The sequence below is a fragment of the Xyrauchen texanus genome, chromosome 28 (assembly GCF_025860055.1).
Source record: "Xyrauchen texanus isolate HMW12.3.18 chromosome 28, RBS_HiC_50CHRs, whole genome shotgun sequence".
NCBI classification, from domain to species: domain Eukaryota; kingdom Metazoa; phylum Chordata; class Actinopteri; order Cypriniformes; family Catostomidae; genus Xyrauchen; species Xyrauchen texanus.
This window is the reverse complement of record NC_068303.1, coordinates 9,845,503-9,868,846: the sequence shown is the minus strand read 5'-3', so window position 1 is coordinate 9,868,846 and position 23,344 is coordinate 9,845,503. Positions and strand designations below refer to the sequence as shown.

Sequence of the window (23,344 nt, the reverse complement as noted above, 5' to 3'; positions counted from 1 at the left end):
TCTTCACATTTTTTAACGTTCACTAAACTAAGTTCAATTGTTTTATCGGACATCATAACCCTATTGCATGTCTGCAAAATGTAGTAACTCACCCAAAACATTTCATTCATGCTCCAAAACCTATTTATTGTGTCAGTAAATTGGCCAATGCCACCAAAATGAATGAAAAACATGTGTCATCGTGTGAGCCGTACTGGTCAAAATGTTTAGATGTTTTTTCACCACTGCAGTCAACCCTGGAAATGTTTGTTATTTACAAATTTGATATTTTTTTTTTGTTTTGTTTTTTTTGTAGACTGACTGCTTACAGTTTTGTCTAGCTGAATGCTATTGTGTATCACACTGAACTTTTAAGACTCTGATTTCAAGCCAAAGCGATTGAGAAAAACTGTAATAGCATTATGTTTATTGTGCCGGGAAATAGAATGAACTTTTGTGACTAAAGCGCAGTCCATAATAAGCATTATATTAAAAGGAGTTGTGTTTGTGAAGAAAGGAATGACAACGATTTAATTTATATACTGAAGATGCAGCCTAATTGCACCTGTTTAAACTAAATTGTGGGTTGATAGTATACAAGATGCACATTGTTGAGCTGAATTAGGACTACCACACACAAAAGTGGGGCAACTGTTTAGTTAAGTTGTCTCAAAATATTCAATGTTAATAGTGTTATTCACTATTGTTGGGCAGTAACTTGTTGGTGACAGTCGGAGATGACCGCATGGCTAAAATGTGGGACCTGAGGAAAACCTATGTACCACTCTTTGCGGTAAAGCGTTGTCTGTCCCCTGAAGTGTACTGGCCCCTCTTTTGGAGTGGCATCTTCATCGCTCCGGAGTGTTGCTATGCCACGTGAGTCTGCTTACCCATTGCTTTTGTAGATGCTCTAAATATTATATTTATATGATGTTCAACAAGTTTTCAGTCAACACAGGATTTCTTTTATAATTAAATTATCTTTTTTGTGCAGTGTGTAGGTTTGGACAGCATGGGGTTCATTATTTTGATTCAGGTTACCTTGGAATAAGGCCTTACTTTGTATGTCCCAGAAGAGCCACTCTTTGGGTAAGTGACCGTTTAACTATACATTTTAATACATGTTTTAAAATCGTTTAACTATATGGTCTAATAATGACAAAATGGAGACTCTCTCTCTCACTCTCCCCCATTCAGAGTCTTTCTATGTCTGATTGGATAAATGCTGTTGCTATTGGGGACAGTAGTGGAGATTGTTTATTTAGTTTGATTCCTCAAATGAACTCCGATCCCAGCTCTATGAAGCGACGAAGATTTGTATGTTTTTTGTTTTGTATTTAGGGCAACATTTTCCTAATGCATTATTTCATAGAAGATCAACATTGACCATTGTTCATTCCCTACAGTCAGTCTACAGAACTGACCAGGTCCAGTTTCAACCCGGTCAGAGGCCTGGAAATGAGAAAGAGGAGGAAGAGGAGGAAGGTGCGAGTCTTACAAGTATTCCCAGACAGGAGCCACGGAGCTATAAAGGAGCCATCAAAAAGTACTACCTCCACTTTCACGACGTGGACCTGGTGAGGAACTCAATGAGACAACATAACATGACTCAGGCCCTGTTTACACCTGGTTTTAAAGAGCACCTATTATGGTTTTTCAAATATTGCCTTTCATGTAGTGTGTTTTATAGCTGTTTGTGAATGTAAAAAAGTCTGTAAAGTTTCAAAAATCAAAGTGTACAACAAATGGAGTTATTAAATCCCAAAAAAAGAACCGATTCTGAACACCTGTAACGAGTCATTAGTAATTCCAGACTTACTTCCTGTACTAACCTACGTAATATGTTTACAAAAAACCCGCCTCTGGTCTTCACTGGCTGCTTGCGAAAAGCTTTGACCCGCCCTCAAACACTACACTAAGCGGTAGACCAATCACAACAGACTGGGACATTTGACCAATCAGAGCAGAATATGCTCTCTGAAAGGAAGAGTTTAGAATGAATCCTTTAGAACGGATCATTGAATTAGTCGTTTTTGACACTGGGGAAAAAAAGGTAATGCTGCAATTTAAATTATGAGGAAATTAAAGTGTGTTTTGACTTTGGATACATGTAAATCTATTGTATGAGACCTTTTGAAACAAAATTAGGCACGTTTAAAAACCATAATAGGTTCTCTTTAAGATGTGTTTTGGGCAATCCAATCAGAAGTGGATAGGTGAAACTTCACCATTTACACCTGGCCATAATATGTGTCTCTTTAACCCAGGGGTGACAAACATACAACCCGAGTCTTCATCTCCGGCCCACGGGATGATTTTTATGCGCAGTGGTGGGTTATTTCTGTGGCGGGTGACTTATAAAAATGTTGGAGTGATGTGACAAGAAATGCTGTCAGACACAAAGATGCATGTTTGAAGAAACACACTTTATTATATTTTGAAGAAAAGATGAACGAATAAAACCGTTGATGCCGCCCATAATTGCAGTGCTTCTCATGCATGCCGAGTGCTCACTGCTTCTGCTGTTTTAGTCATCTGAAAATAGTTTGCAATTGCAAGAACAGTGTCATCCATGAGAATGCTACAAATGATCTCAGACCATCTCAAGAGCTGCTCTAAGTTTAGTATGCTTGATTTCCACGGAGCAGTTCATGTTTACACGCATTGTAAATTCAACATTGCTTAATTCCAAGAATTTGTGGATGAATACATAACCATATAAAGCAAATGACATGCAGCGACATTAATGAGTTGTCATGTGTGTCATCATAATTCACTACAGCTTCAGAAGTGGTGTTTAATATACCTTTATGAATAACCAAAGGAACTGGTAAAAAAATCAAATTGGCTGGTGAAATTGGGCATTCACAACCACTGTGGTTGTTGGGCCAAAAATGTTTATATTTTTACCCCACTGTTAGCTATGAAAACAGCATATTTGTATTTTGCTGCTCCAATTTTCCTTTGCTCCACCACTGAACTACCAGCATCACTCAATAAATTATTTTTTACCCAAGTATGAGATTGCAGTCTGAATTGAATGTGGTGACATAAAGTATGCACGGTCAAATAACATCAAAACAGTGCATTTACATTTACATTTATATTTATGCATTTGGCAGATGCTTTTATCCAAAGCGACTTACAGTGCACTTATTACAGGGACAATCCCCCCAGAGCAACCTGGAGTTCAGTGCCTTGCTCAAGGACACAATGCTGGTGGCCGTGGGGATCAAACCAGCAACCTTCTGAATAACAGTTATGTGCTTTAGCCCACTACACCACAACCACTCCACAGTGCGTCATTCTATTGCAAACACGGTGACTGGTTTAGTCCGATTCATGACTAAATTACTCTAATAGCTGGTACTTTTAAAAAAGTGATTCACCAGCTCACAAGTTCTTGTTTTGAATCAGTTTGACAAACCCATAATTTATAATATAAACTTCGGCCCCCAAGTAATGCCGCTTGGTCCAATCATGCCCATGACCCAAAATGAGTTTGACATCCCTGCTTTAACCACTTGTGTTCTGATATCAAGGGGAAGGTATCTGATTTCATGATGACATAATACATCAGTCATTATGTCACTGTGTTACTGCATGATGCTAATACTCAAGAAAAGTATAAGAACAAAAAGAAAGGGCAAAATATTTGGCACACCGTTTCTCCAAATTATACTACTGTTCTTATACAGGTACTTTCATACCAGACAATTATCTAAGCATAACTGAATTCTCTGTTATTTTAGTGGTGCACCTGTATTAACTGAGCTTTGGGTATGTGCACCTCTCATCTGTGTCTCTGAATGTCGAATTCAGGCTTCACAAGTTCCGTAAAGTTTTTGTGCATGTAATTATAAGTGCTTTTTCAACTTTCGCGATCAGGAAGTTATTTTCTTTCAGAACCATTTAAAAGTTTAAAACTCTTGTTTTAGCTCATCAGATGATTCACAGGTGAGTAGACAGTGCTTTGCTGCTGCTGTTCGAAAGCAGATGAGCATCTACACTATGTGCCCAATATAATCAAATGAGTTTCGATCACAATACATTCTAATGTGGTTGAAGTGGGCAAATCTCAAAATGTTTTGTACCCTGTTTGCATCTGTCTTTTGGTGCCAACTTTTTCAAAAGGATCGCCCAAAAATTCATCTTAATTCCAAGTGTAAATGGAGTCTTACTGGGCTTCATATACATTGAGGTCCAAAAGTATGAAACAACTAGTGAAAATGCTTCTGTTTTGCATCTCTCTAATTTAATAAATTTTTGGCATTACACATTATCAGCTTAGGAATATGCATAACAGACTTTTTTTTTATTATTATTTTTGTGCAATCATTGTTTTAATTTCATCACTGTAGAGCGATTTTCTTCATGACATGGGAAATTATGTTAAATATATATATATTCACAGTATTGATCTTTTGTTGCTACATAAGCAATTTTCTTTTACCTCTATTGGAGCTCTATACCAAACAAAATAATTTTGTCAGTTTTCCATTGTGTGTACAAAGGTTGATGAGCATGATTTTTGTATGTATGGGTTTGTAAGACCATACAAAAACCCATTAGTAGGCACACCGTGTGTGTATATCATAGCAATCGTGTGTATTTGTGTATTTGAGCTTTGTGTGTGATAGCTACTGTGCACTACAGCCTATTCCACAGATCATTACTCACAGGATGTGCAGGGCCTGTGGCCGGACTGGATTTATTGGCTTAATTATTTTCCCAACACACGTGAGCGAGTACAAGACACACTGTTGGGAGCTTAAGAGCGGTGTCTGTGTGTTAGTATAGTCTCTGTTTTGCCCCTAAGATGGATGGATGAATGGATGTACAGATCGAAAGACATACTGTATATACATACTGTATGTAGAGATGGATGGATAAATGGATATACATATACTGTAGATGGATAGATAGATAGGTAGATATACACAGAAAAGACAAAGAGTGGTAGATAGAAAGAGTAGACTGACAGAAAAGACATATAGATAGATAGATGGATGGATGGATGATAGAAGGCAGAAAGAGTGATAGAAAGATAGATTGACAGAAGGATGGGTGGATGGATGGATGGATGGATGGATGATAGAAGATAGATTGATGGGTGGATGGATGATAGAAGACAGAAAGAGTGATAGAAAGATAGATTGACAGAAATATGGATGGATTATAGAAGACAGGAAGTGATAGATAAATTGACAGAAAAAAAGATGGATGGATGGATAGATGACAGAAAGAGTGATAAAAAATATAGATTGACAGAAAGGATGGATGGATGGATAGATAGAGCCTGTTTATCTATAGGGGGGATGCTCCATCTGTTCCGTCTCATGCTTGAACAGTCCACTCCCAGCTGTCCATCCATTCACGGCCTGCTGCACATGTTCGCTTAGAGTCCGCGGTCTGGAGAAAGCCACAGCAATAGTTAAACAGCAACTGGGAAATTTACTAATTAGTGCACAAATGCATGATCCAATTATGATATAATTTACTGAATTGTTTATCTCAATTTATCATATCGTGAGGTACTTGATACACAGCCGCAAATAGTGTTGGTAATACAGCTACTCTATGGCTGGTTATCTGCTGTTCTCTCAACCACTGGAGTTGTTCACATCGTAATTCTTCTCTATCTCTAAGGGGAACTTTGCTAAGTGTAACGAGCGGCCCATGATGAAGCATATGCAAGCAGCTGAGAATAAAGGTGATATTAAAGTGGAACAGATGCCATTAAGTGCACTCTATAAGGTGAGATCATATGTATCTATAGGGTAGCACAGACCCAGCTGACCCTATGAAATTATAACAATTTTATGTGTGGTCTAACTACATCAATACTCTCTATACAGTGTATTATGTATACATTTTAAATAGTCAAATATCCCAAATTATCAGTTGGATATGCTTTCCTACCCAGGGTGGATTTTAACAGACATATTGAACCTCTTCCACCCGGAAGATGTCCATCTATCATCAATTCAGCTTGTCTTTCTCTCTCTCTTGTAGGTTCGTTTTAACCCAAATATGGATGCATACACCTGGGTTTTGTCCGGAGGTCAGTCAGGTTTTGTGCGTGTGCACTGTATACGTGGACTAAGCGACTCTTTGATGCTGAAGCTGTTGCATGAGGCTCAAGCTCAGTTCAGTGCCATGTTCTAGTCTCAGGAGCCTGAGGACTCTGTGACAGCTGTTCATCACAGCACAGCTGATACATTACAAGTGCACTAATCTCCATCCCCTCACCATCTCTGATCTAATAGAGATTGGTGGGGCCTATGATGTCATAATAGACTTAAAGGCTTGGTTGACCAGCCTTTCATTTTTAAATGACTTATGTCACACCCACTTTTTACATTTAACTTATATTGACAGCAAGAAAAACTATTTTGAATACAAGCCTCTTTATAGTCCTGTTTTTATATGTTTGTGTATTTTGTTTTTATCAATGTACTGGTGTACAGCGAGCAAAACCTTCTGAACTTCACAGCATCGACTTAAACCTCAGACAAAAATTCTGTTTGTGATGATTTCAGTTCAGGAATATTATCTAAACTTGTGATTTTCCTCTAAATGTGGTGCCCTTTACAAGAAGTGTGTAAACTCTTAAAATTGTCAGCATTTACCATGCTTTCAGGACTGATATAAGATTGGTTTAGTGCTGTATTGATCAAACTTAAAACTTTATCAAACATCTTGACGTTTAGGGAGTTAACATTGGGCTGGATCTGTGCAATTTCCTACCTTCATAAATATCTGTTTCTGTTTTCAAACTGTTTTGTGTTTTTGTTTGTTTGTTTGTTTGTTTTCTTTATACTGTCTATTAAGGATATAATTTCTTACCCTAAAACTACATTTTAAAGGAATAGTTAGACCAAAAATGAAAGTTCTGTCATTATTTACCTGCCCTTATTTGCATTACTTCATTTAATTCTCTTGAAGAACACAAAAATAGAAGAATGCACTGTGTAAGTAAAACAAACAAGGACTGACACTGTCAAGCGTTAAAATTACAAAAAAGCAACATTCAAGTATTATAAAAGTGATCCATATGATGTGCACTATATTCCAAATCTTATCAAGCCATACGAAAGCTTTGTGTGAGAAACGGACTGAAATTTAAGTTGCTATTTAACTGAAAATCTTGACATCCAGCCTAGTGTTCTTTGGCATATTCATAAGAGAAGAATCGAAGTCTATTCTTTTGAATCTGATCTTTTCAATTAATCGGTTAATCTAGTTCACAAAACCGGTCTGAATGATTTGCTCACAAATTGGACTGATCCCGTTTAATTCAGTGAATCAGTTTTTCTGGTCGGTGCGGTTAAAAGCTCACTGGATGTGAAGATTATCAGTGAATTAGGACTTACATTTGGAGATGTTCCTAACACAAAACTATGACTTCTGAATACTTCGAATATATCACACAATTCATATTGACCACTTTAATAATACTAGTGATTTTGTTCTTTTTACAAGCTTGAAAACTTACTGTAATTGCATGGAAAAGAGCGACTATTACAATTGTTCAAAATGTCTCTTTTTTGTGTTCCACAGAAGAATGAATGTCATACGGGTTTGGAACAAGTGAATAAATGAAGAAAAACATGTATTTGATTAAAATAACTCTTTAATACTGCAGCTTTAGATTTCTTGTCTGTTATTGGGTTTTAATTTTCTATTCTCATCCATTTAAAGTCTCTATCACTCGGCTTCTGTCTTTGCATTATTCAGGTCTAGCCAGAGCTACATGCATGCCATCTCATAGCTCCAGCTGTAAGGGCCAGCATGGACTCCTGCGATAACCACAGCCTGTGTTCCTGAACAATAGATCTCAGTCGTTAAGATTAGGTGATGGACCTGGACACCTGCCTCATAATTCATGTCCTCAATTATGTCTATTGACTCTGGTGATATACATTTGTCGGGATCTCAACTAAATTAACGCTGCTGTGTTTAATCAAACAATTAAACACAGCAAAACACTATTAGCTTATTAATAGTGCTGCAAAATACCCATAATGGATTCTAATTTGGTGTATTAATTTCAAGAATTTCCTTTCAATACCAAGGTCTAGGTAGGGTTAGTAGTTTTGGGCTTTGATTCATCAAAGAAAGCATTTTTAGCACTATGCACATAGGTTAATATAGGTTGTTTTTCTTCCTTTTCTCCCCAATTTGGAATGTCCAATTACCAATGCGCTTGAAGTCCTCATGGTGGCGTTGTGACTCGACTCAATCCAGGTGGCGGAGTACGAATCTCAGTTGCCTCCGCGTCTGAGACCGTCAATCCACGCATCTTATCACGTGGCTTGTTGAGCGTGTCACCGCAGAGACGTAGCGTGTGTGGAGGCCCGCACTATTCTCCACGGCATCCACATACAACACGCCACATGCCCCAATGAGAGCGAGAACCACACATGCGACCACGAGAAGTTTACACCATGTGACTCTACCCTCCCTAGCAACCGGGCCAATTTGGTTTCTTAGGAAACCTGGCTGAATATGGGTAAATTTTAAAAAACACTTCTTGTGTACTCTTTACATATCTGTTTACAGTTAGAGGTAAGTGTATCATCTTTCTTTTTATTCTTTTAGATGAAATGCTTTGGCTATTTCATATATACTACTACAATATGAGTTTCTATTTGATTTACATGATTTTATTACAGTATACAAAAATCTTAAACACATATGTCACATATATCAAATTAAAGGCATGGAAAAATTCAATATTAATCATAATTTGCAGTTATACCGAGATTTTATGTGGTCATAGAATAACTGTAAAACATATACACACAGGATTTTTTTAGACAGATTATACAATAAGACAATTTACTGTATGTACACATCCACAAATCTGAGGCACTCAAAAATAATTATGTAGATTATTTAGTGTCCACAACAACAGTGACGTCTTTCAACTTATAACACAATACAGAAAAAGTCATTAAAAAAAACATGACCAATGAAAAACTATCCTACTCTGCTATCAATTTTGAAGCCTTCATTATGTGATTGAGTGCACCTGCCTCTAAAACGGATTTTGGATACATCATGTTATTATACAACATGGGTCGGCAACCTTTTTGACATGGAGGGCCATTTTTTATTTTTCTGGTCAATGGCTGATGTAATCCTTCCTCGTGATCACGCAGCATGTATTCAACAGTTGAATGGGAAGCTAAAGGCTATGAAAGTGTGACGAGACTCGCGCTGCACGTGCAAGCCGATCAACCATTTAGCCCATTCGGTGAATCGCACCTGCAAAATCCGTAAACTTTATTTCCAGGTTTATTTTATATTTTGAGACTCCGATTTTTGAACCCCACGATGTGGGTTATGTTTTCTCTTTGAATTGTTTCACATCTTAGATGTCTAAAAATGCAAGTAGGATTTATCTACTCAGCTCCTGGAAGACCTAGGACGTTCCAAAGTTTACCATGATTTCGCCAAGTCAGGATTTCTGTTGTCCCTGGTACTACATTCAAATCAGCCAATCAGATTTTTAAATTTAGGGTTGGGGTTTCAACAACATTTATATCAACATAACATTTCACTGATTTTAGGGGTAGTAAGGGATAGGATTGGGAGGGCTATGTTAAATAGAAACGTTGCACTAACAATAAAATATGTTTATCAAGAAACACCTTACTAGACAAAATCAACCTAAAAGACATCCAGAATGGTTTTAGATTATGACAAATTCTGGGATTAACATTTTTTTATTTGTTCTGGAACAACATTTCTGTCAAAGAAACACAGGCAAACCCCTTACCCTAATCTTGCAGTAAATTACCCCCTATTACCCCCTAAATTACCCTCAAATGCAAAAAAATTGGTTTAATGAATGGTGTTTAAGCCACTAACCTATTTCCAATGCCTCAAATGGTTGATAATGTTGGTCTAAGACCAACAAAATTGTTAATCCAAGAACATGATGTTCATGACAAAAATCACCATAAACTAACATCCTGAGTTCTGGAGAAATATGTAGAGTAATTTATTCCACTGTAAATCACTGTGGTCCTTCCGAATGTAATTTTTAATGCAGGGCTTAACCCACAAACAATATCAAAAATATCAAATATCAATGCTCATGCATTTGTCCTTTCATTTTAGCATTTGTTCGCTGTCTCTTGGTTTTTATAAATGACTGCAATATTCACATTTATTAAATATATATTTATTTATCTAAACAAATATAGTCAAAATATAGTATTTAATAAAGGTCTTTCAGTGAGGTTGTGAGGTCCTTGGGCCAATCAATTATGAATGTGACTGGCCATTCACATATTACATTTAAAGTTGAAAAACAGAAAAGCAATCATGCAAGCAACTTGACTCGTTAGAGTAATAATTTTACCCCTTTCACAACGTCACAGTGCAGATCACAACAGCTACATTTTATCAGTACACACAAGCTTTAAAACACAATTGTGTGGCATGTCCTTTATTGGTCTTTAAAAACTCAACTGATCTTGTTTTTTATAAAATGCATGTTTCTGGGCTTTAAAAACATTGTTATTGCCCAAGTAATCAATACTCTATTTGATGTCATTCTGTTTTATGTAACTCCCATGACCTCAGTGGGGAAATGTGAGTGTTGAACATCTTTGCTGGAATGTTGTAGTCATTGGGACAGTGTAGCGGCACCAAGATCAGAGATGGAAGTCCTGTGCAAAATGTGAGTGTGTATGCAGAGGCAAAACTGTATCAGCACAGACCACAGCTGGCCAGAGCCTGAAGACATGAGTTTATGGGTGGGTTTTTGTCTCCACTATTCATCTTCAAAAGCTAAATGAAACCATGTTTAAAACCTGAAACAGCTACTGCCTCACTATCACAGCCAGTAAGGAAGAGCAGATTTATCTTAAGTAAATCACCTGCAAGCTAGTGTAAATATCATTGTACCATTAGACATTAGTGAGAAATCTCCAACAAAATCCATATTTACACTTGAGCAGAATCTTTGTTTAGGTCCTACAACATGATTCTGCAGTTTGGCTGATATTTGCATTGATTAGAGAGCCACACTGACAGCAGGGACATAATAAACCCCATTCTAATTGTTTTTAAGGAAGTCACGTCAATAGCCATTTTTTTACCTCCCAAGCGCACAGACAGGCAATTACAGTATACTCGTGCTTTAATGTATGATGCCTGCCTAGCAAAACTTTGCAAAGCTGCAATAAAGGCAGGCCTCATATTTATGGGCCTCAAATGATGTCACCAGGCCTCATATTTACGGGAGGCTGCTCTTTTCTGTTTATCTTTGCATATGTGAAGATAGTTCAGATATTACGATGACTGTATTTTCCTTTTTGGGTGAACCATCTTCATTTTAAAACTATTCTTCCCCGTATTTCTTCCATAAACCTAAACTTTTTAAGATGGCACAGTGTGGAAAATCTTTTTATTTCCTTGGTAATTAATAGAAATGTATTTGGCATGTACAGTACAGTTCATTTTTATAATGTAGATGATATACATTTGCACAGTGTTTCCATTTCTGGCTTGGACCTTCTATGAAGTTTAATATGTGTGCATACATTTTATACAGGCAGCCTGCTCTCACCAGTACATTTGGAGAAGTTAGTCTAATGGGTCCTGGCACTGGGCGCAGTAGATCATGTCTTCACAATAAGGCTCCACTTGAATGGTTGTGCTGTAAAAGCCAAATTTGGTCTGAAGAATTTCAGTGGCTTCCTTTAAGACACTCTGAGGGTCAGCATTCTCCTCTAATAGGGAAAAAACAGGGCTTAGTTTGGACTTAAATAGATAATTACCATCCCTGTGCTTGAACGTTCATATAGTTCTAATATATTTAAAATGAACTTGAAATGCCAAGCGATTTATGGTCATCGTCAGGAAATGGTGCCATTTGCACCTGGCAATTTAAGTTATAATTTTTTAAGACTAATTAAACAAAAATATTAAAGGGATAGTTCACCCAAAAATGAAAACGCTTTTATCATTTACTCCTCCTCATGCCATCCCAGATGTGTATGACTTTCTTTCTTCTTCTGAACACAAATTAAGATTTTTAGAAGAATATCTCAGCTCTGTAGGTGTTCACAATCCAAGTAAATGGGTACCAAAATTTTGAAGCTCCAATAAGCACACAAAGGCAGCATAAAAGTCATCCATAAGACGCAAGTGGTTAAATCCATATATTTCAAAGTGATTTGATAAGTGCGCATGAGAAACAGATCAATATTTAAGTTACTTTTTGTACAAGCAATTCTCCTCCCTGCCCAGTAGGTGACGATATGCACGAAGAATGCAAATCGGCAAAAACAAAAGCAGAAAGCGAAAGTGGAGATTTATAGTAAAAAATTATTTAGATATTGATCTGTTTCTACTGTAGTAGTATGGATTACTTTTATGCTTAAATGTGCTTTTTGGAGCTGCAAAGTTATGCCCACCGCTCACTTGCATTGAATGGACCTACAGAGCTGAGATATTCTTCTAAAAATCATCGTTTGTGTTCAGTAGAAGTCATAAACATCTGGGATGACATGATGGTGAGTAAATGATGAGAGACTTTTAATTTTTGGGTAACCTATCCCTTAAACTATATTGTTCAAATACATTAAAAGAGATTATTCCAAATGTTCAGGCTTGAATGTCAATGCAAAAATGGCTAAGAATGGCCTTAGCTAGCAAATACTGTATCACCACCCAACTTCAATTTTTTATTGCACACTAAGCAAAGATTGCAGTATAATACAAGGTTTTTGGGGTAACACTTTACAATAAGTTTGTATTTGTTAACATTAATTAATGCAATAGTGAACGTAAACAATGAACACAATTCTACAGCATTTATAGATTTTAATTAACGTTAATTTCTAATAATAATCTAATACATTTTTTTACATTTAAAGTTGTATATGTTGACATTAGGTAATGCAATATGAACCAACATGAACAAACCAGGTACAATCCTATTTTAATAAATGAACCAAAAGTAATAAATACTTATTTTTTTTTAAGTTAATGAATGAATCAATCAATAAATACAATTTTTATGAAATAATACTTTAAATAACAAACGGACAACAAAATAAGCATACTGTGAAGCAAATGTCAATAAATAAACTTACCAACAGCTATGTGAACAGATAGCAGACTCTGGCTTAAGGTGAGAGCCCACAGGTGTAGACTATGCATCGCCTTCACTGCCTTCAGAGAGAGTAGCACATCCTTCACGGAATTAAACTCTATACCTTTGGGTGCCCCTGAACACCAACACATGACAATGAGTTTACATGGATTCATTAAGGAATTTATAGATTTAATTTAAATCAAGCTGAATTTAAACATCAAATGAAAATGGGGGAGACTGGGGCTAGTTGTCACACCATTTACTCCAGTGAATATTTCTCAGGGTAGGTTTATTTTTGAAAGTCAATTTCTTTAAAGGAACATACCTTAAATGGTAAATGCTCTGCAATTATATAGCGCCTTTTTAATCTTAACGGTATTCAAAGCGCTTTACACTGTGTCCCATTCACCCATTCACATACACATTCATACACCAATGGCAGCAGAGCTGCCATGCAAGGCACTAGCCTGCCATTGGGAGCAACTTGGGGTTCAGTGTCTTGCCCAAGGACACTTCGGCATGTGGAGTCGTGTGGGCCGCCAACCCTGCAATTAGCGGCCGACCCTCTCTACCACCTGAGCCACAGCCGCCCACATTTAACGTTTTTGCTACAAAAAGCCATTTTCACCTGTTGACCAATTTCCCAATTACTACCCCCCAAAACAATACAGTTCATTGAACTTACCCCATTTTGGTCACACCAAAATGGGGTAAGTTGTCACAAAATATACCTTTAAATCTACACCTGAATTAAACAGCCTTTTATGGTCTATTCAGCAAAAATGTTAATGTAAAACAATTATGAGGCATAAAAGGTTTCATAAAACAACAAAAATGGAAAATGAAAAAACATTACTTTGGTCAACAAATATTGTAATTGATGAATTGTTTAAATTAATGGCATTTAAAACACACGTGACAACATGCACTGACCTTACTTTCTGCTGTTATAATATAGTTGACCCTTGCCTAAATATATGCCAGTGGTGTTTGATTATGCTTAAGAATTTATCCATAAGCTACAGTATAACAAATATATGATGACTTTGAAGGGCACACAGTTGGCATTTGAAACCCAACTTACAAAACCTGCTAGAGAAAACACAGTTGCACCATTGGACTTTTGATTCCAAATCTTATTGTTATACGGAGATATAGCCCTTGTGACAACTTACCCTGATGTGTGTACATATACAGTATATTATACATACAATAGTATAGACTGTAGGGTCAATTATTCAAAGTGAAAATTACCCTCCATGAGAATGCGGAAGACATCTCTCAGGATGGTAGTGGTGGTGCCCAGGACGAACACAGAGAAGAGGAAAGTGCAAATGGGATCGGCTACTTTGTATTCTGGCTGTGTTAGAAGGTTGAGAGAGAACAGGAGGTACTGATGCAATGAAGAGCAGAATCAGATGCTTCTGTGCAAAGTGTCAAATTGCATTAGACTACAAATGACAGAAGTAACATTCTCCACTGAAGCGCTTTCAGGAGTTAAGGAAAGAAATGTATGTTCTCTTAATTATCAAGATGATTTAATTCAATTACTTTTTGAGAAGAGACTTTATTGAAAATGATATGTTTTTGAATATGTATCCAAATATATTTAGTTTTTAGCACCATTAAACAAAAATGTTAAGATTTTTATTTTAAGGCTAGACAGAACTCAAACACAATCTTTAAGGTGATAGTTGACCTAAAAATCGAAATTCTCTCAAAATGTACTCACCCTTATTTTTTTACAGAATGTTAGCCTTAGTCACCATTCACTTTCACAGCAAGTTTTTAATGTTAAATATATTCATTTACCCTGAAGTAGATTATAATGGCTGCCACCAACACTCCAAAGCTCTGTAACAGATCCCCCAAAACATGAATAAATGCTGCTCTGACACTGGTGTTCCCCTGGCTACCAAGGATGCTGTGGGAGTGGCCATGGCCCACTGAGCTCATCCCATTCTCATCAATCTTATGGTAACCTGAACCGTGACTGTGGAAAGTGGTGGAATGGTGTAGAATATATGCCATTCTGTAATATAAACCATAAAGCAGTCAAAATCATATCAATTTAATACAAGATTCTTGTCTAAACAAGTCTAGTTTCGGTCTACTCACAAGATGTTGACCAAGACAGCACAACCTGAGGTTACAACCATCACGTGGCCTTCGATCTCATAGTCATTTTTAACAATCCTCTCAATGGCGAGGTACAACAACACCCCAGTCACGATCCAGATGGACATAGCAGATATCAGTGCTCCCAGAATCTCTGTGAATTTACATGAGACAAATATGGTGTTCCATCACAGTAGGGTGTATCAATCAGGAGTCGATTGATGGAAACTATTTTGGTCTGGATTCCTGAAACCCTGGGCTGGTCTTACCTGATCTGTGCCAGCCAAAATTCATCATCTTGGTGGGTGGTCTTGAGGAGATCCACAGTGAGAAAAGACTGACCATCATACTGCCAAAATCGGTCAGAAGGTGAGCTGCATCGGTCATGATGGCCAGACTATGTGCTAGATAGCCACCTGCATGAAAATAGCAGCAGAAAAAAAGGAAGTGAGAAGTAGACAGATATAGTGTGTGGTTGAGCCAGTGTTGTTGTGTAGGGCTGGTTGGGATGCTCAAACAAACAGAGTAATGTTTTGATAGCACAACTGAGCCACAATGTTTAACCTTTTGTGGAAACTCAACTTATAAATTATTTAGGATTGTCTCTGCATTTTAGCTGGTATAGGAAAAGTATACATGCTAAACAAAATTGCACACCTCAGCTTTGAGGCTTAATTTGTTTTTAGGATTTTTAGAAAGCTTACATAGCATAAATATTCTTTAGTTTACAAAGGAAGGATGAATCGCAATTATTTTAAAATTGTGTCCCTGCATTGTTAGTGCTGACTTTAAAGAAAAAGTGCTTCACAGGCTGACAGTCATATCACAATTTAATGGTTGAGTCAAGGATTTGTTATGGTTTAGCATTTTAAAATGATTTTGCGCCACAACGGCAAATTGCTTAAAATGTAATTTACTTTAAGTTGCAAAAAGAGCAATTGTCTTGTTGGAAACAACCTTCTACTGAAGCACAATATTGTAGCACTGCCTGAAGTTACGGTTTATAATGTAGGTTGTGTTGAATGCAGCTTACCTAATATTTGTGAGTTTGAATGCTTTTAAAGGGATATTCTAGGTTTATTGTGAAGTAAGCTCAATTGACAGGATTTGTGGCATAATGTTGATTACCACAAAAAAAAAAAAATTTGTTTCATACCACATTTATTGCATTTATAATGGAAGCGAATGGTGCAATTCATTATTTCAAAAGTATAGCCAGAAGACATAAACATTATTCATGTTAATATGATTTTAGTGTGATCAAATTTTTTATAGCCTTATCTGTGTAAATTTATGTCCAATATTACAACTTTGTTGTTATGGCGACGTAATGGCAGTAAACCCTATAACCTTTTTTATTATTAATTTTATCATATAATTTTTTATCACAATAAAATCATGTTCATACGTATAATGTTTAAGACATACTTTTTGAAGCAATGTGTATTGTAATGTTTAGGGATTGGTCCCATTCACTTCTATTGTAAGTGCCTTATTGTAAGTGAGATTTTTGTTGTTTTTTAATCGACATTCAGTCACAAATGCTGTCAATTCAGCTATGTTTGTATTAAACCAGGAATATTTCTTTAAGCCAATTTAGAAACTGTAACATTTTGCGGGATGTATAGATATAGAATCCACAAATTCTTACACTTTTATTTTAACCGAGTTTAACAAAAATATTGCCTCCCAATTTAATGCTTTCAATAAACCGCATTCTTTCTCTAAAAAGGGAACATGTTCTTACCTATAACCTCTCCAATCATGAAAACCAGACAGACCATGGAGGCGATGTAGAGTTTCTTCTTTGCTATGAGTTTCTCACGACTCTCCTCATATACTGCTGTTTTCCCATGGCAATGAGTTCCAACAGGCCTCTTCAGTTCAATAGCTCCAGCCATATCACCATTTTCCAAAGGCAGGTTCGGGCAACTTTCTTTGGAACCTGAGAATTCACTGAGAACAAAGCATACCGTTTTACTTGTATCTATTTCATTTCACTGACATTTTTTAATCTATATAACAAGTAAATCATGCATATCAGATAAACATTCCTGGTTGCTATGTCGCCAAACAGGAGTTACGCATGGATTAATTAAATCCCATTTTGCTATGTCATATCATGCAAATGGGTAATTCTGTGAAATGGGTGCTTTTAAACAAGGGAGATTTTTTTAATTACATTTCTGTAAGATTTTAAGCATTCTATCAGATAAGGAATCCTTTAAGTGTTAATATCTTGTATTGCATCACCTACAACCAATCAAAAAAAGTTAATATTGGTGGAATATACTGTAACTATGCATTCAGATAAATGGCAGGGTTGATCTTTAGTCTTATCTTTAGTCTCCTAACCATTTCTAGCCTTGTCATGGCCATGACACTAAGGCACTTATTTGAAAGAATTTAATGGTAATATTTGTACAAATATTCAGTTTTCAGTGATCAATTCTTTTACTATAAAATCATGATGACAGTGTTGAAAATACAAAACAGAAAATAATAACAAAATAAACATAATATATACATAAATACAGCGTTGGGAAGTAACAATATGTGTATGTATTTAAAATAAAAAAATATTTGTAACACTCTACTACAGCTACAATTTAAATCATTGGTAATAAGAATACAGTTACGTTCAAAAAAGTTTTTGGATTACATTTTACAGCATGTATTCTGTAATCTGGTGTTGAAGGCATTTTAAAAGTAAGTATATATATATATATATATATATATATATATATATGTATATATATGTATGTATATATATGTTTGTATGCATATGTATATATGTGTGTGTGTGTGTGTGTGTGTGTGTGTGTATGTGGACAGGAATAAATGTGGTTTATGAGGACATTTCTGGTGTCCCCTTAATTCAAATCACTTAAACATACTAAAAAATGTTTTATTGAAAGTGTAAAAATGCTGAGGTTTTTTGTTAGGGTTAGGGGATATAGTTTGTAAAGTATAAAAATCATTGTCTATGGAGAGTCCTCATAATGATAGCTGCACCAACATGTGTGTGTGTGCATGTGTGTGTGTATATATATATATATATATATATATATATATATATATATATATATATATATATATATATATATATATACATACATATATATATACACACACACACACACACAGTATAGAGACATAAGGCAATTGACATCCTCAAAAACAAAGCAAAAAATTACTGGATTTTGCTGTTTAGAAAATTGCCCAAAGATGTTAACCTAAAAAAATTTGCTTTATGTGGTAACATCTAAATTAACTGGTTATTATTTAACATAATTGAATCAATACAATAACAAAACAAATTTTAAGAATTAGATCAGGAAGAAATAGCTCCTAAATTAACAATTTCAGGTTACCACTTTATACAGTGCATAAATATGATATAGTAAAAGCTTTGTCAGCTATTTACTCATTTTACTATTACTAATATTTTCTGACACACTCTGAGGAAGGCTGTTTGCCGAAATGCATCAGTGTGTGCAGTTACTGTATTTTATTTTATTTTTTCACTAATATTTACTTTGTCAGCTAAATCATTAATCCTATGTTAATGGTAAACTCAAAATGCACCCGTTTTATAGAATTACCCAAATTGAATCTCGTCTTATTTCATACAAGTTAGACATCTACCTTAAAAATGCGCACTGGTGTCTCGCCTGAGAAGCACACATCCATGTCTTTCTCATCCCATGAGGATCTAGATCAGACTGAGATTGAATCTGCTGACTTGGCCGTTTTTGGGCCGTTCTGTCTTGAGTGTTGATGAGAGAGGCGCTATGATCGGGCTAATGGGGCGGAAAGCGCAATCTCGCTGCCCATGAGATAACCAGACTGCGGCGCGCGGCTGCTGAAAGGACGCGGTCGAGTGGAACACGGCGTCTGTTTAATAACCCCACCGGGACACAGATATGATACGCTGGCTGTGCTGATTTGTATTTTATTTTTAGTTTTTTCATTTATTTTTTTTGCATACTTTTGTCCAACATGAAAATACAGACCGTACATCGAACTATATGACTTATAGGCTATATTGACTTGTTTAGCAAGAAAGAAAGACTGTATGTTGTCTACATTTATTTAGAACGTTAATGTATTTGACTATTGTGAAAATAATAATGCTGGGCCGGGGCATGTCTCCGTTTCTGTGCAAGTTAAAGAAAATACAATGCAGAACTGAGACACCTCGTGATTGGCATCAATGTGTAACCGATCACATATAGGCTAATTGTTTTTAAGAAAGAGCAAAACACTGTTGTGTAGAACAGAGTGATCACATGTATACTCTAAAACGATTTGGCTACTCGCCTCGTACGGAAACCTAGATTTTGGGGAGCCCGTTCATATCCATTTTGTATAGTAAAGGTACATGCACAGATGTTTACAGATTGACCGAAAGCAGTACCGATTTGAGTCTCATCTGCTCAGAATGAAACATGCTGGCAGAGATAAGAGACAGTGTGACTACTTCATTAAATCTGTATCAAACGCCATTGTTAGTTACAAGACTGGAAAGCCATTTGTTACAGGACTGGTAAAAAGCTTGCATTTCCTTTCTTTTCTTCTCTTAATGAAAGAAACGGCAAGCATTTTTTCTGCCACCAAAACAGGATGCTGCCCAGGTTACAATGTCTACTTCGATAACGACTTCCAGGACAATCACTATCTCATCTATCCTTGTTTAATGCCCCTCAACATTTGTTCAGGTGACAGGTACCATCCTCTGAAATAGCAGCCTTACTGTTAATGTAATGTGCCACCAAGCTAAATAGACTTTAAGTGACTAAGAGATCCTTCTGTATCTGGGTTCAGAAGCAAAAGCTTTTGCCAGATTCCATCCTGAATTTTCATGAGCTCTCCCGACACAATCCAGCTAATGCAAAACAGTATTCATAGCAATTCACTGCACACAACAGCAGGATTACTTTCAAGGCAATATAAATGAAAGCGTATGTGCAATTGCACAGTGATCTGTGCATATACTTATTTAGGTTGCCCATGCTGTGTTTTTACTCTATGTCGCACAAGTAGTTTACCAAATATTATATTATATAAATATTTACCAAATTCTAACCACGCGTTTCCTTTAATCTCTATGTTCCATATTTTTATATCACACTTACTTTCACACGCAGAGGTTGATTACTATGAAATATTATATAATGGCAGATTTAATAAAACTATATCTGCCATGTAGTACATTTTCTGTAAAGCTGCTTTGAAGTGATGTGTAGGCCTATTGTGAAATTGCTATACAAATTAAAATGACTTTTAAAAGACACATTTCTACCTGACTAAATATTAAAAAGTTTAACTACATTTCAAACCCACCATTGTTGTTATTATATTTCAATACTGTCCTGCACACACTGTTATAGGCTACATTTCGTTTTATTCATGATAAATATAAGAGCAATATCTTCATTTAACTGATTAAGGCATTTGTATGCACCCAAATACCCAGTTTTTACTCTGACGTTGACAACGGAATCGAAAATGTTTTTGCATCAGTGTCTAATCAGGAGTCATATTTATAGAAATATATATAATTTTGGCAGTTTTTTGAATAGGCTACGCATCGCGTGTATCTGTCCATGGTCCTGAAATGATTATCTCTCTCTGAACTTGCTTTAATAATCATTTTAATAGGACATGCAGGAGAAGCGTATGAGAGCTAGATGAAGACGATAGAAATGTTGAATCTTTAAAGTCTCTAAAGTTATGATTTTTATCTGAGTTAGATTCGTGTTTAACATAAAACACACACACACACACACGCACGCACGCACGCACGCACACATGGTGCAGCTCATTATGAGGACTCTCCATAGATATTAGACATTGGTTTTTATATTGTACAAACTGTAGATTATATCCCCTAACCCTCACAAAAACATTCTGCATTTTTACATTTTCAATAAAAACATCGTTTAGCATGTTTTTTTTTAAAGTGATTTAAATTATGGGGACACTATAAATGTTCTCATAAACCACATTTATAGCATAATACCCTTGTTGAAATTAGTTTGTAACCTAAAAAAGTCCTCGTAAACCACTTAAACCTGTCCACATACACACACGCACACAATGACAGAAAGAAAATATCAATGTAAATGTTGAATTCTGGGTCTTAAATAAGTTCTTAAATAGTAAGTTCTAATCGAATTACACTTCTATTTTTTACTAAACTCTCTGTTCTTCTTTCCTGATGATGTAATATCATATCATCATGACGAAATGTGTTCAAATGCTAATATCTTATGTCATTTCTATATACAGGATCAAGTCATTCTGCTCTTTGAAGTTAGGCCAATGGTCACGTTTGTCAAAAATCAACGGGGCCATAAAAAATTGTCACTTCATTTAAAATATAAGCATGTCACACTTGTTTATAGACTCAAGTTATGTGCGGTTTGTAGATGACACGTGTTTGTTAAATGGATTGCTGTTGTGATTTAAAGAATTCAGCTCATTGAACCATATGGCTTATGATTTACAATGTGGAAATGTCATACTTTTTCTGTTTGCTATTCAAGTCTGTCATCTTGTAAAAGCTATTAGAGATGCAGAATGTTTTCAGGACATTTGTATTATTATTATTATGTCTTTTTAAAATAGTTGAAATACAGATTAAGCAATATTCCGTTAAAAATTGTGCACACATTTCCATTTGCTACCTTGCGTTTTAACTCGTAATAGAATCAAATATCCAAAATGAAAATAAAAAATACAACCAAGCCTATATATGCTTACCTGTTAAGCTTTAAGGAGTATATTTTGGCATTTCTTTCGTTGATGAGATTCGATTTCTCTGAAGTCGGTGGAGGATCCATGGTCCTGTGCAGCCTCAGTGGCAGTGAAATAATATAACGAAAAAATAAAGCGAAGTTAATATGAAAAACGAATTAATTTAAATTAGACAGTAAAATAACATTTCGTCCAAGCCATTTTCAAAGGACACAAGAAATGAGTGAACACACCCATTGTAAGTCCAGAGGCATAGAAAAGAGAAAAGGCGGTGTGCATTCAGTATTTCCGATGCTGTATGCAGAGCCGGCAAACTTGGTTGTGGATGAGATCAGATGGATGTGGTGCAGAAGCCTCAGAAATCCAGTTATCAAATTTACAAATCCCACTATGGGGAAGGCTTTATTAGATCCGAGCCCTCGTCGTTAGAAAGATAAGCATGTAACGTCAGCAGCACAAATTTTGCCATTGGAAAGTAACAAAGCAACGTCATCGGGAACTAATTAATAATTTCGAGCTAGGGCTTCGCCATCCTATAGGATTCGAAACACAGGTGGCAAAGCCACGGGTGTTTTAGGGGTGCTAGGGGGTCCATGGAACATTTCTGAGAAAGAATAAGTCTTTTTACATTAACATTACTCAAATATTGTGTAGAGAAAAATGCTGTCAACTTAAAACAAAGTAGGCTCAATATTTTAACCATTTATTTTGCCTTTAGAACTATAACAATAAAGAATGCAATTATTTAAATTGTCTTTATAAGATCACACTTAAATCTTTTCTCAAACAGTTTAAATTGGTCTTTAGCCTACTTTCTATGTTATTGGAAGGGGTTTCTCTCAAGGCAATCCTAATATTTGGGGGTCCTTGGCATCAACCTTTTTGAAAAACCATAGTGAAAGGAATCTTTGCAGCTTTTGAGAATAAATTAGTCTACTTCATGTTTGACACCAAAAATATACTGCGCAATTTTGGCTGCAGTGCTAAAAGGGGGCGTGGATTGCAGTAGGACAGAAATTTGACAAGTTCATATCAATTAGAAACAATTTGAGAACACAAGTAGCAATTGTTCACTTATTAATAATTCCCCCTTTTAATATGCAGTCATAATACTGGAGAAATAAGTAAGATGCTTTCCAGAGGATTATAACTACACTCTTTTTTTCTTTTGAACTCTGAGATACCCAGCGTAGCAGAATTGCACTTTTTTTAGAGCAATTCAACAATAGACCTACGTATTATTTATTAAAAATGGTTGTTAAAAAAAAATAAATAAATAAATAAATAAAGAGTACTGCTACTGCATACAAGCCCTTAAAGAGATCATAAGTGGCCGCTACGGGAGCGACGTATACTTTGAGCATG

General features: G+C 35.9%; 2 protein-coding genes across 2 annotated transcripts in view; one reads left to right on the top strand and one right to left on the bottom strand.

Moving 5' to 3' along the window:
• The window catches only part of LOC127622459 (uncharacterized), a 41,441-nt gene extending 33,855 nt beyond the window's left edge, over positions 1-7,586 (top strand). Inside the window, 6 exon segments of the mRNA XM_052096564.1 lie at positions 694-855; positions 981-1,068; positions 1,177-1,296; positions 1,386-1,556; positions 5,629-5,736; positions 5,995-7,586. Of these exon segments, the coding sequence (XP_051952524.1) occupies positions 694-855; positions 981-1,068; positions 1,177-1,296; positions 1,386-1,556; positions 5,629-5,736; positions 5,995-6,147 (802 nt within the window). The 3' untranslated portion in view covers positions 6,148-7,586.
• A 1,125-nt stretch (positions 7,587-8,711) lies between these two features.
• slc30a2 (solute carrier family 30 member 2) lies at positions 8,712-22,221 on the bottom strand. Its single transcript, XM_052096290.1, has 8 exons — positions 21,986-22,221; positions 16,965-17,173; positions 15,487-15,633; positions 15,218-15,371; positions 14,912-15,131; positions 14,354-14,459; positions 13,098-13,232; positions 8,712-11,729 (listed from the first exon to the last, which is right to left on the bottom strand). The coding sequence occupies exons 1-8, from the start codon at positions 22,063-22,065 to the stop codon at positions 11,584-11,586; spliced, it is 1,197 nt and encodes a 398-aa protein (XP_051952250.1). The 5' UTR covers positions 22,066-22,221; the 3' UTR covers positions 8,712-11,583.
• Positions 22,222-23,344: the final 1,123 nt, after the last annotated feature.

What these genes read in the sequence shown, in the direction of transcription:
- slc30a2 (XM_052096290.1), bottom strand. Translation starts at nt 22,065, where the DNA reads ATGGATCCTCCACCGACTTCAGAGAAATCGAATCTCATCAACGAAAGA. An exon ending in TACTCCTTAAAGCTTAACAG is followed by an intron (nt 17,174 to 21,985) that starts GTAAGCATATAT and finishes CTTTGTTCTCAG; the next exon opens with TGAATTCTCAGGTTCCAAAG. An exon ending in TTTTGGCTGGCACAGATCAG is followed by an intron (nt 15,372 to 15,486) that starts GTAAGACCAGCC and finishes GTAAATTCACAG; the next exon opens with AGATTCTGGGAGCACTGATA.